This window comes from Mauremys mutica, chromosome 8 (assembly GCF_020497125.1).
Source record: "Mauremys mutica isolate MM-2020 ecotype Southern chromosome 8, ASM2049712v1, whole genome shotgun sequence".
NCBI lineage: Eukaryota > Metazoa > Chordata > Testudines > Geoemydidae > Mauremys > Mauremys mutica.
The window spans coordinates 61,007,356-61,020,390 of NC_059079.1; the positions used below are offsets into that span (position 1 = coordinate 61,007,356).

At 41.0% G+C, this 13,035-nt stretch overlaps 1 protein-coding gene across 4 annotated transcripts in view; it reads right to left on the reverse strand.

Annotated features, from left to right (window-relative positions):
* Window positions 1-13,035, reverse strand: part of RABGAP1L (RAB GTPase activating protein 1 like) — a 541,073-nt gene that overhangs the window by 115,421 nt on the left and 412,617 nt on the right. Inside the window, exon 1 of one of the 4 annotated variants that reach the window (XM_045026101.1) lies at window positions 8,671-9,035. The exons of the other annotated variants lie outside the window; for them this stretch is intronic. Within the exon in view, the coding sequence (XP_044882036.1) occupies window positions 8,671-8,838 (168 nt within the window). The 5' untranslated portion in view covers window positions 8,839-9,035. Of the gene's footprint in view, window positions 1-8,670; window positions 9,036-13,035 lie in introns of those variants that run through there. 4 annotated transcript variants of the gene reach the window in all.

Consider the following 13,035-nt stretch of genomic DNA (forward strand, 5'->3'; position numbering starts at 1 on the left):
GATAAGAACTATTATAAACACACAGAACATCCATACCTGCTCTATTATTGGATTTATCATCTATTAAATGTATTCCGAACAGCCAGTGTTCACATTAGCTCAAAAAACATTCTCTAGTACAATGATTCTCTAACTTACATCTTATAAGATGAAATAAAAAGTCAAGAGCACATCCAGAAAAATCCCAGACAAAGTAGCATGATAAGAGGAGTTTAACAAGCTGATGTACTTATCTTTCTGTACCTGGAGGCTGAGAAAGTAAATCTGGCAAAGTCTGTCAAGATGGAACTCAGGGACAGAAAAACTAGGAGGAGAATTATGGTGTTTTTTAGATGGTTTGTGCGTCTTAGATTGTTGCTGATTTCAGTAACTCCCTGCTAGAAAGACAGTGTATGTGGCTGCAGACATCATCATCAGATGTAAAAGTGCTTCTGAGTTATAACAAGTATCAGCAAATCATTAATGTGAGGGAGCCTGTGATACTAAATGTCATATGTAGCACTGTGCCAGAAAAAGCATTACACCCCCCCTCTATATTTTTCAATTTAATGCTTATCACAGTGGTACTGAGCCACAAACATAGCCAGTACTGTACCTGGAAAAGGGAAGAGATTAAGATTCAACAGAAATCCAGTAGTGCTGCTGACAGGGCAATATGAACAGTATCACGGAGATTAGTATTTGTTTCTGTTACTCACATCCTACTAAAAATGTATGTAAAATTTAATAAGATTAACTTCTGCATTTGAGAGAATACAAAGGACTACAGCTAATTAATTAATTAATTGTTAATGGGCAGCAGGTTTAAAACAAATAAAAGGAAGTTCTTCACACAGCGCACAGTCAATCTGTGGAACTCCTTGCCTGAGGAGTTGTGAAGGCCAAAACTATAACAAGGTTTAAAAGAGAACTAGATAAATTAATGGAGATTAAGTCCATTAAGGGCGATTAACTAGGAAGGGTAAGGAATGGTGTCCCTAGCCTCTGTTTGTCAGAGGGTGGAGATGGATGGCAGGAGAGCAATCACTTGATCATTACCTGTTAGGTTCACTCTGTCTGGGGCACCTGGCATTGGCTACTGTTGGTAGACAGGATACTGGGCTGGATGGACCTTTGGTCTGACCCAGTATGGCCATTCTTATGTTCTTATGTACAATTTTCAAATGTGAATGCCCAACTTCCATGTGTACAATGCACTACGTTTGCACAGTGGTCAGGGTTGCACATATGCAATAGGTGCGTGTGTGACAAATCCCCAAAGTGAACTACTCAGTTTCCCAAATGTAGCCTCACCAGTCCAAAATCTCTTGAAGTCTTCAAATGAAGATTGAATGCCTTTCTGGAAGATACGCTTTAGTCATACACAAGTGATTGGGCTCAATACAGGCATAACTGGATCAAATTCTATGGCCTGTACTAGATGTTCTAATGATCCCTTCTGGTCTTAAAATCTGTGAAAATCTAACTGGAGAAAATGATCCTGATGCTTTCAGTTATGAATCAGTGCTACACACCTTGTGAACCTGGATATTCTTATTGCAAGATTGGCTCATTTACATATAAATAATTAAATCAACTATATAAACACTTTTTTTAAAAGAGCAAATATAATTTTTCCCAAATGCTTTAAATTATATTTCAACAAAAAGCTGCAGGCTTTAAAGGCATGTACCAGAAACAATCGAGCATAGGAAGTGGCCCAGCTGGCCACAAACAACAGCCCTTTGAAAGTGCAGTAGCAGCTAGGCCCAGAAAAGATGGAAGGAGGGGCCTGAAAGGAACAATCTAGTTAAGCTTAATACGATTTTTAAACAGTACTCAAGATTGTGCAGGTGTTTTCATTTCTGCTCTTATTTCTATTACAAACTATTTTTCATGGTGAGAGAATACAGTGCATAGATCAGAAAAAAGGCTTTAAAATTCCTTCAAATCTGTTAAAGTGGTAGAAAGAGCCAGGGTGAATTTTCCTGGTCACTAATCTCTTGAGTAGTTTAGCGCATGAGGATGGTACCTGAAGTATGCCACTTCAACACTGACAATGTTGCCAGTTATTGACCTGTTTTCATCTCCCTTTTTGGGAAACGTCATGGAGAAGGCTGTAGTAGGGGAGCCCTCAGATTTCCTCAGTCAGGCTCAAGGCCCATGAATGGGGGACAAACTACACTGGATGTGTTGACTAATGATCTCCTCCTAATGACAGAAGAAGATCAAATGTCCATGCTGATTTTTTGGGTGTGTTGGTAATCTTTGCCACCACTGATCACAAGATATGGTTGATAGGTTCATGACCCCTCAAGGAGTGGCTTAAGTTGCTTGAGTAGCACTGTTCCTTTGTGTGTGTGATTCCAGAGAGCAAGTGTTGTTCTGCCCCAAAAACTCTCACGTAGGGTTCCATAGGGATCTATCTGGCTACTCCTCTGTTCATAGTAGATGAGGCCGCTGGGATCATTAGTGAAGGAACATGAGAAAAGGTACCTTCAGCAGGTTGATGACATGCAGCTCTACAAACCATCATAGGTGCTGGAACTAGGGGTGCTGCTGCACCCCCTGGCTTAAAGTGGTTTCCATCACATACAGGGTCTACAGTTTGGTTCAATGGCTCTCAGCATCTCCACTACACAAATTGTTCCAGCAGCTATGCAAACAATCATATCTGGCTCTGGCTGAGGCTCGATCCAGACAGGAATATGGCAATGTTGATGGAATGCTGATGCATTTAACTGATTTGGGGCTGCTCATCAATGCTGCTGTGGCCAAAAAAATATATGGTTTAAACTGTACCTGCAACCATTTCTTTTGGATGCAGGCTTCACCTGAGCTATCTGTATTTTTATCACTCAAGACAGGGTGACTGTAGTGTATTCCACATAGGGCAACACTTTTGGGATTATTATATGGAACTTGTAGAATGTGTTGGCTTGCTTATTAAGCAGCCCCGCATACAGAGAGCATGCAGTACCAAAGATCTGCACTGGGTGCCTATCAGCTTTTGGGTACAAGTTCAAAGGGTTAGTGTTAACTGAAAAAACATAAATGATTTGGTAAATGGCTACCTGAGTGATCACCTCTCCCCATGTGTGATACTGCCACATTTGCAATCAAGGGAGGCATCTGAGCTGCAGTCACTCATTATATTGCAAAACTTTCCTCTTTGAGAAAGTATTTCCACAATGCGTGTCATTCACAATTTATTCCCAAATCCCTCCCCCCTCAAAAAACCCACACAAACAAACAAAACTTACCCCCAAGTACAGTTCTGACCCCATAAAGGGAGACGTGCCAGAGACTCTATGAAGTCCACTAAGGACTTTTCTATTGCTATTGATTTTATGTAGAAGGATCTCAGATACTACCCTGATGGAGCTCTAATGGATGGAGGGACTGCTGACAGAAAGTTTTCCATCCAGGTTCTGGACTTCAAAAGTTAATGCCAGAGCCTTGATTTCTTAGCCTTCCAGGCACACTGCAAATCCCATCTTTTTGCCAGGCTATGATAAGGAAGGGGATTGAGTGCTGGAATTAGATTATCCTAATTTTAGGTGACTTTTTAGTTTGAATTGGCCTGGGTTAGTCTGTTCACTTGTGTTGTCTGTACTGTATTCTATTTGTATTTTTTAACTAATATATTGCATCAAGAGCTCCAGATAGGTGCCCTGTAAATCAGTTAAATCAACAATTGCAACAATTGCCCCAGTATGTCTTAATATGATATAGGAGTAGCAAAGAAGAGAAAGCACTATTTGAAAACAAGCACAAAATTCAGTCTTCAAATACGCTGTGAGGCAATTTCCCCCCACCCAGTAATGGGACTTTTCAAATGTATTCCAAATACATTTGGGGGGTTCAGGACATTGCCGGGACCATTCTGAATGCAATTCTCCTAGGCAGTTAGAACATCAAGCCCTTGGAACTCCAAAAGCACCACACTCCCAAAGTAATGGTTCATTATAAAAAACACTCAAAACATTGAACCAAACTTTGATGCAAGGAACTTGCTAGGAGAACCAAATTGTGTTTTGTATAATGTACATCTATTATTTTGTTGTTCTCCCAAGCTATTCATTTACTATTATTCACTACTCATGTAAATAAGAACTATTCATACGAGTAAGAGTTTGCTGGATTGAGTCTATAACCATTGAAAAGTACAAGTTATGAAGTTTTCGAGCAGATACACAGTGTTTAGCTGAAGCCTTAATATTTGGACTTTTCTACTTCACTGTGCATTTTTAATTTTTTTTAAATGACCCTGTTAATTGAAATGTTAAAGTTTCGCAGTGAAAAATCACATGAAGTCAAAAAATACCAAAGTAAAGATTCTAAGAATAATGTTCACTGACTGCATTTGTGTATGTCTTATGCTCTAAATTGTTCAACCAACAGAAATATTTAGCTACTCATTAGAACAGGAAAGAAAAAAGCAATAGAAAATAGTGTGTGTGTGTGTGTGATGGGGTGTCCACCCCACACAAAACTGGAAAGAGTTAAGGTGGGCCAATTAACTGCCCAGATTGCACCTGGACCAGGATCAAGGGATTGATTAAATGAGGCTCAGCTGGGCAGGAACAGGAAGAGCCTGTCTGTATAAAAGTCTAGGACAGGGGTAGGCAACCTATGGCACGGGTGCTGAAGGCGGCACACAAGCTGATTTTCAGTGGCACTCACACTGCCTGGGTCCTGGCCACCGGTCCAGGAGGCTCTGCATTTTAATTTAATTTTAAATGAAGCTTCTTTAACATTTTGAAACCTTATTTATTTTACATACAACAATAGTTTAGTTATATATTGTAGACTTATAGAAAGAGACCTTCTAAATACGCACGACCTTAAATTAGAGTGAATAAATGAAGACTCGGCACACCACTTCTGAAAGGTTGCTGACCCCTGGTCTAGGAGCTGAGAACAGGAAGAGGATGCAGAAGAGCATTCTACAATCGCCTTCTGGAAGGTGTGTTTGGGGCTAGAGAGAGTAGCCTACAGATACTCCCGGGGCGGAGGGAGTTTGGGCTGGCACACCCAGACAGGTGGGAGAGCCAGCAAGGTAAGAAAGGCACAGGAGAAAACAGGAACAGGAGGGCAGACCTTGACTGTTGATTAGAGGGCCCCAGGCCAGGGGTTTCCCTACCAGCTACCCAGGAAGTGGCAACAGCTCAGGCACTCTTCCTGCTCACTGCCCAGCCGGTGCCACTCCCTCAAGTCAGGGGACTACTTAGCCACCTGATTCCCCTCAGCTGTGGCCTTTTGGGTTAATTAGCCCCCTTCTCAATCTGTATTAACCCTTTCAGGGTAAGTGTGGGGTGAACACCCATCACAATGTGTAATACAAATTATACTGGTGTTGACACCGTAAGCCTTCCATTTTTTGACTTTTTGTGATCCTTAATGATGGATCAAGGAAGAATTCTGGAGCCATTCAGCATACAAAGATCTGTAAACTCCTTGGTCTGGAGTTAATCAGCTCGTAGAGCTGACAAACAGCTCATTTTACAAAAAAAGTTTGTAAGCTTGGTGAACCATCAAGTCCAGCTTAATTACCTGCATATCCATGTTGTGTTTTTGTGCATGTGGGGACTTAAGGACACTTTCTAGTACTCAATAAACAGCTTTCAAATCGTTGTGTTTGTTAAACTGATTTTTCTTTCAAACCAAACAAAAATAGTAGATCTCAAAGATGTCCATGGCCATATCAAGTTGAAGTTTCAAACTTCAGCCTGTTTTATCATAGCCATGTCTTTAAAAGGGTGAGTAAAACATTTTAGGTTTTTTTAAATGGATAAAGTGTGTTTTTGTAGATGTGTAAATGCCCTTCAAGGAATTTTGCTGAAACTCAGAAAAAGCACTTTCCACTGCAAAAGTGCAGTTTTGGAAAACCCTAAGCATGAAGCAGGAGAAGAGAATGCACACTGTTTTGAAATTATGGGCAGTATAACATACCCACCTTGATTACCTTTTTTGGCAAGTACACAATGTCACAATGAAGCTCCCCAAAATAGTTAACAACATGCACAGTGGAAAATGTAACTGACTTGTTTTTCTTTTAATTCAATTACTCTGTTGTGCTTTGCAGAAATTTCCAGCCTGCTTCAGTAATGTCAACATCAACTCTGACTCTAATTCTCACCTAAGAAGTGATGAGGCATATGGACTTGATCCTCCACTGTCTTGCATCTTGTATAATCATTTACACCTACTTGTACAGAGGATAAAACACTACCACGTCAAAATGGTAGCATTTTACACCCTCTTTGACCAGAGATCAATGTCTACCCAGAGTGCAAGGCAGGGGAGAGTCAGACCCTGTTCTCTCTAATTCCTTACTAAATTCCCTACCATTATATCTGTTTCCTATGCCAAATACTCTTACCCTATACAGTTTCCCCATCTGTAGAATGGGGATAATGATATTTACCTCTTTTTGCAAGGTGCTTTAAGCGCTATGGATGAAAAGTGTGTAGATAGGAGCTAGGTATTACTATTATTATTGATCTCACACACTATAAAATGTACTCTTCTAAGACAAATAGGTCAGACTGTATGTCTCTTATTTAACCTCTTTCATATTCTAAATCTGGTAATCTAAAATTAAGGATTATCTGCTATTTTTTTTAAAGTTTTGAATCCATTCCTTTTCCATAGATAGGAGAAAGTATGCAATGCTATATGTTCCCCATAATACTGCCCTGTAAGTATTAGTCATGGATCCAGCATCATTAGCCAATAAGATAAAGCTGAACTACTGTACTTTCTACCACTGTAGTGAGTAAACTTTCTGAGAACCAAGGCCTTGTCTATGTTAGAAAATGATCTGCCTGTATATTCTTCTAGTGTACATGCAGTTTAAACCGGCAAAAGAGTGCATTTGCCAGTAGAGCTTACACTGTTTCCTGGAACAAAACAAGCTATACTGGCAAAAGCACTTTTTCCCAGTATAAAAATGTTGTTTAAAAAAAAAGAATCACAGTGCTAACCAACAGCACCAGCAAAAGTTTTCGTGTAGACCTGGCCTAAGTCTTATATACAATGTATTGACATCCACAAGTGCACTACTAATAACTCTGTGACTGAAGATCCATGATGGCTCTTGCCAAATCTCTCCAGTTCAGCTATGTGTACTCACGGACTTCTAAAAGGCACTGTAAGTTAAGACTTGCAAAATAATCATGAAAATGTATAGGCCCAAACACACATTCATGGACTAGACACACACAGTCTAATCATGATGATAATGAAGGGAAAAACCCAAACAAAATTAATGCTATTTCAGTTGCCTTTCAACAAGTGTACTTGACTCAGGTGAGAATTTTATAGGCTGATGTAACTGCTATAGAGCATATTTTTCACATAACTCCTTAATGGAATACATTCTGCATACAGCTCAGGATTTGGGCACATTAGGAGTGGTACGGGGGGAAGCTTGGATAATGTTTATAGTTTGATTGATTCAAACCTGTTATTAGCCTCTCTCTATGATGAGCACTAAATCCATACCCACACCAAATGATGTTATTCAAATTTGTCATCACTTTTCATTTCAAGTAATTGAAACTACTTGGTTTTTGATTGAATGTCTCACAATGCAGAAGGAAAAGAGTATTCTGGTGAACTTCTTATGCCTTACACATCCTCTAAGAAAGATTGTCACTTATCTGGGTCTACTGCAGAAAATGGAGATCAAGAATAGGTTTCTAAAGTACTTGTAAAAAACCTAGCTTAGGTCACTCTAGGAATAGTACAGGATTAGTTGAGAGTATGGCAATAAAGAAACCCCCCTATCCCTCTAGAAAATCAATTTCCCATTATAAAACTGCCTGGGTCCGGCTAAAGAACTCTCTCCAACACACAATAACCAGATTAGTTGGAATATTTATGTTCAGCTATGAAATACTGGATATTAGACAACAGAACTGCTTTAGACCAATTATACTACAGAACTGTAGCCTGGTTTAGTTACAGAGCCATGGAAGAGAACTGGGCAGAACGGGCTAGTGATTTTGTCTTTTACCTTAACTATTTTGTGTGTTTGGCTTTGTTCTTGTGCTGCTGTACAAATGATAAGCAGGTCAGACGTCTCTGTATCATAACAAGCCACACTAGCTTCAGGCCATTTCACAGACACACAGTTCAGGTGCTCCAGCAGATAAGAGCATCTTTAACCATTTCCTTCTCAGAGATAATTTAGACATTTTACACCTTGCCAGCTGGATTTTCACAGTCAAGCACAGAAACGTTAGAAGTAAGCAAATATACAGCATCACTGCTTCAAATTATGGATGAAATTGCCTGCATGTCTGAAATTAATTGGCATCAGGAGTTAGGAATTCCAAATGCTAAGCACCAATGCATTCTGCATTAGTATTTGGGAATGAGTAAGACATACTACACTAGCAATCACAATGAAATTGAGAACAAAAACATTAATGCAGCCCTATGACCCCTCAAACCAGTTAAGGAGTGGCACTGATGGATCAGAAGGGAGTATCCATCCAGTTTTCCTTGGCTAAAACAGCAGTGAGCAGGATTCAGTGCTTCTTAGGTGGGCTGTGTAAAGCAGAGGGAAAATGGGGGAATCCTCATGTATCTAACAGCTGCAGAGGATCCTTGGAGGCAGAGGGAGGGGAAAGGAGGATGGCAGATAAGCTATGAATTAATTTCAAGAAAATGTGATCTCACCGCAAGCAGCCGAGGCACAAACAGGCGATGCCCCATCCCCAGAAGTTCCAGCACACGACATGCATACTCATTCACCAGCTTGCTCCTCTCGTCATGCATGTCCTGTGACTTTTTGACGGGTGGTGTGAGCTTGGCAGCTGGGGTGGTGCAAGGTACCCCTTCTTCCATGAGCAATAAGCAGTAAGTATCCAGAGTGAGAAGCGCTGTCTCTTAGCCACAATCTGAAAAACTACAATATTATAGGAGCTAGCCTCAGGTCTCCCAAATAGGTTCACACTTCTGCCTACAGCAAGGACTGTCAGCTAATGTCTTAGAAAGAGCAAGGCATCTTGCTATGAATCAAAGAAGAATATGATCCACTGTGATGGCTTAGCAGGAGTCCAAAGTAGATTACAAAAAACAAACCAAAGAACAGATGCATCTAAATATATCTGGAAAGCAGGAAAATGGCAGAGAATGAGAGCAGGAAAGCTCTGATGGGAGAAAGGCAAAGGATAGCTAGCAGGGCCCAGTGCATCTATGAATGTGTGTGTGCGCAGACAGGAGCAGCAATAAGAGCAATAAAACCAGGGCAGTTATGAAGCTGCAAAGAGAAAAGGATGAGCTCATTGCAATCCCTGATTCGTGACAATCCTGGCTGCTGCTGCCGCTGCTGCCTCTTGCTGTGAATCAGTAATGAAGGGGTAGGAAAGGAGGGGGAGGGGAGAGAAGGAGGTAGGTGAATGAGCATGCAGAGTGTGTCTCGGGGGAGAATGCTGTAATAAGAAGCCAATAGTGAGCTGTTGAATCGATGAGCTCCCCCTCCCAGTCTACCTTAAATCAATGTTAGTCAGACAGTTTCTGCTGTTGAATCCCGAACTCACAGATACATGAACTGCATCCTCTTACCATTTGATGCTTAGAGGAAATCAACAGACTGCCAACCAATATATACACTGTATTCATATCTGCTTTCAAAAAACACAAACCTATTCAATACTTTCCACATACATGTGGGTAGGACAAGACACTCCAGTCCCTCCTAGATTACTGCATGGAACAGTGAGAGATGCCAGGGCGTACTGATGGACAGGATCGAGAGAGCACAGCACCCAGATTCTAAGAAGCTGGAATGACACGGCCTATGTCTGTCTGTATAGCACTAACTACAGTTTCAGGTAGTATGACTTCAGGAGGCATTTCTGAATGTGGAGAAGATTTGCACTGATGGAACAGAATTTCTACAATGTATAAAATATGATGGGGAAAAAAAAGAACTGAAAATTTGTCAGGGGAAATGCTGTGATGTCACATCTTCAATTGTCTTGCATTTCTCCCATGCATGGAACAGGCCAGGTACCTCTGCCATATGGCTAGATATATTGTACCATGTTCTGCTTCATCTCATTGGGAGTGAGCTTGAGAAAGCTTGCCTTTTATGAGGCTCTGCCTTTAAATCATTCAGTTAGAAAATGGACTGTACAACAGAGCGTATCTTTGGAACAATTCACACACTAGACTGAAAACTAAAATAATATCCCTGCCTAAGCAGAAAGATAATGGAATTCAACATATTTCTAATTTATAGAAAGATGGTAGATTTTGAAAATATCTAAAATGACAAAGAGATATGATCCTTGAAAATTGCACACATTTCTGCAAATACATATTAGCTTGTAAAAAGCATTTGTCCCTGGACTTCCTATATCCAGGATAACCCCCTTTAGCAGAGCTACTGGCCAAAACATTATTTGATAAAAAGTGAAATTCCACAATACAGGGTCACAACATTGAAATCACAATCAGAATGCTCTGATTGTGTATAGACTATAAGTAGTCTAAATGTGAAGAAGATTTGACTTATTAAGACATGTCTGGATAAACTCTGCAACAGCAGTGAAAAATACTAAATTGAAGTTGATACAATTCAGGCTAATGCACCATCTATACTGAACTCCATTAAAACATTTTCTTGGACTGACAAAGAACTTTACGGGAAAGGTGTTAGCAAAAATAACTCCATCCTCATAGGTCATCTTGGTTTACTGGTACAGACGAAGTGCATGGGAGAATGGCTGGAGCAGCAATGGAAGAAACTATGGGCTAATGACGGCTGACTTGGTTAAACCAAGATTCCTTAAACTCTTATGTATGGCTGTGCAGGAGGCAAAAAAGAAATTCATCATCTTACCCACAGCACCTACAGATTTGCTTTAGCAGTGTATAGCCTATTTAATCCAAGCAGTTCTCCTGGCAGTTGATTTGAGTACATCCTGCTGCAAGGAAATACCTTATTTTGCACAGCAAATCTTTCATGTTTGGACTGGACTGTCTGGAGAACAGAATTTTGAAGGAGTGGAGGCTAGATCATCTCTGACTTAGTTAAGGTTAGTGATCCCCATTGAGGCTTGGGATGTACAGGGAGTACTTTGATCCACTCCCTGCACCTGGCTGTTGAAGGCTGGTAAGGAAATAGTAGGTCCATGATTGGTAGAGATTGTCCTAGCACTCTTAAGAGAAATTGTGTATGACCTTTGCACAAGAAATCTTTACTTGTAACAGACAATATGACCAACTATAATCTTCCATTTTGGTTAAATTTATGGAGAAAGCTCTGATATTCTAGAATCCTCAGATCTTTGATCCTTGCCAATCTGGCTTTAGATCAGTTATGGAATTCAGATTGCACTGGAAGTACTGGTTCTAAAGGACTAAAGATCAGTAGTCCACATTAATAGATTTATAAGCGGACTTCAGCACTGTTCATCATGAGGTGGTCCTGACTTGCTTAAGGCCCAAGAAGGAACATATAAGGCTACCTTGTAACAGGATTCCAATGAATGCTCTTGCGTAATTGTTCAGTGCACGGAAGGTCTCATGTGTTGTTACCCAAGGTTCTACTTTATCATGTCTATACAATGTGTGGGTAGGTCCACTGTGGGGGCTAGCAAGAAAGGGATGTGTTAACTGGGTTGGGAAAAAGCTGGGGGATTCCACTCAGGAAAACAAAAACAACAACATAGTGGGATTATTTTTCCAATTTTGTTTTTGCATTTTTTAAATATTTACATGAACATAACATATGTAGAGAGTTCGAAGATACTAAAACATTAGAATCAAGTTTCAATCTGTGATTAGATTCATGGATGACAAAGCTAGAAGGGACCACTGTGATCTTCTGCTCTGCCCTCCTGTATACCACAGGCCATAGGACTTCCCCAAAATAATTCCAGTTTGAACAAGAGAAGATGTTTTAGTAAAACATCCTATCTTGGTTTAAAAATTGCCCATGATGAAGAATCCACCATGACCCTTAATAAATTGCTCCAAGGGTTAATTCCCCTCATTTTTAAAAATGTATGCCTAATTTCCAGTATGATTTTTCAGTCTTGTTAGACCTTTGTTTGCAAGGTGAGGAGCCCATGATCATAATCAAAGTTTTCAAAATGAAAACTTTACTCTCAAAACATTAAAAAGGAAACAATATGACTATGAAGGTTCTTGTTATGCCTACTGGGAAACATGAAGGAAAAAACGGTTATCTACCTTTTCGTAACTTGTTCTTCGAGATGTATTGTTCACGTCCATTACACATTAGATGTGCGCGCACCGCATGCATGGACATCGGAAACTTTATCCCTTAGTGGCTCCCGTCGGGCCGGCAGCAGGGCCCCACCAGAGCGGCGCCCCACTCTAGTGCATATATACCCCTGCAGGCCCGACCCTCCCTCAGTTCCTTCTTGCTGGAGACTCCGACAGAGGGGAAGGAGGGTGAGAAGTGTAATGGACGTGACCAACACATCTCGAAGAACAACAGTTACGAAAAGGTAGGTAACCGTTTTTTCTTCTTCAAGTGATTGTTCACGTCCATTACACATTAGGTGATTCACAAGCTTACCATAGGAGGAGGGTATGAGTCAAGGAATAATTGATTGAAGCATAGCCCTGCCAACTGCCGCATCCTCTCTGGCCTAATGATGGACTGTGGAGTGGGCTGTGAATGTGTGTACCGACGACCAGGTGGCTGCTTTACAGATCTCCTGGAGCGGAACCTGAGCCAGGAAAGCCGTCAAGGACGCTTGAGCCCTAGTCGAGTGAGCTGTGATCGCCGGGGCTGGCACTTTGGTGAGCTCATAGCAGATGCAATCCACGATCCACGATTATATCCGTTGCGCCGAGATAGGGAGGCCCTTCATTCTGTCTGCAATGGCGACCAACAACTTGTGTCGACTTGCGGAAAGGCCTGGTTTGTTCCAGGTAGAACGCCAGGGCCTTACGGACATCTAGGGTATGCAGGCTGCGGTGACTCGGATCCATGTGTGGTTTGGGAAAGAATACCGGTAAACAAATGATCTGACCCATGTGAAACTGTGAGACCACTTTAGG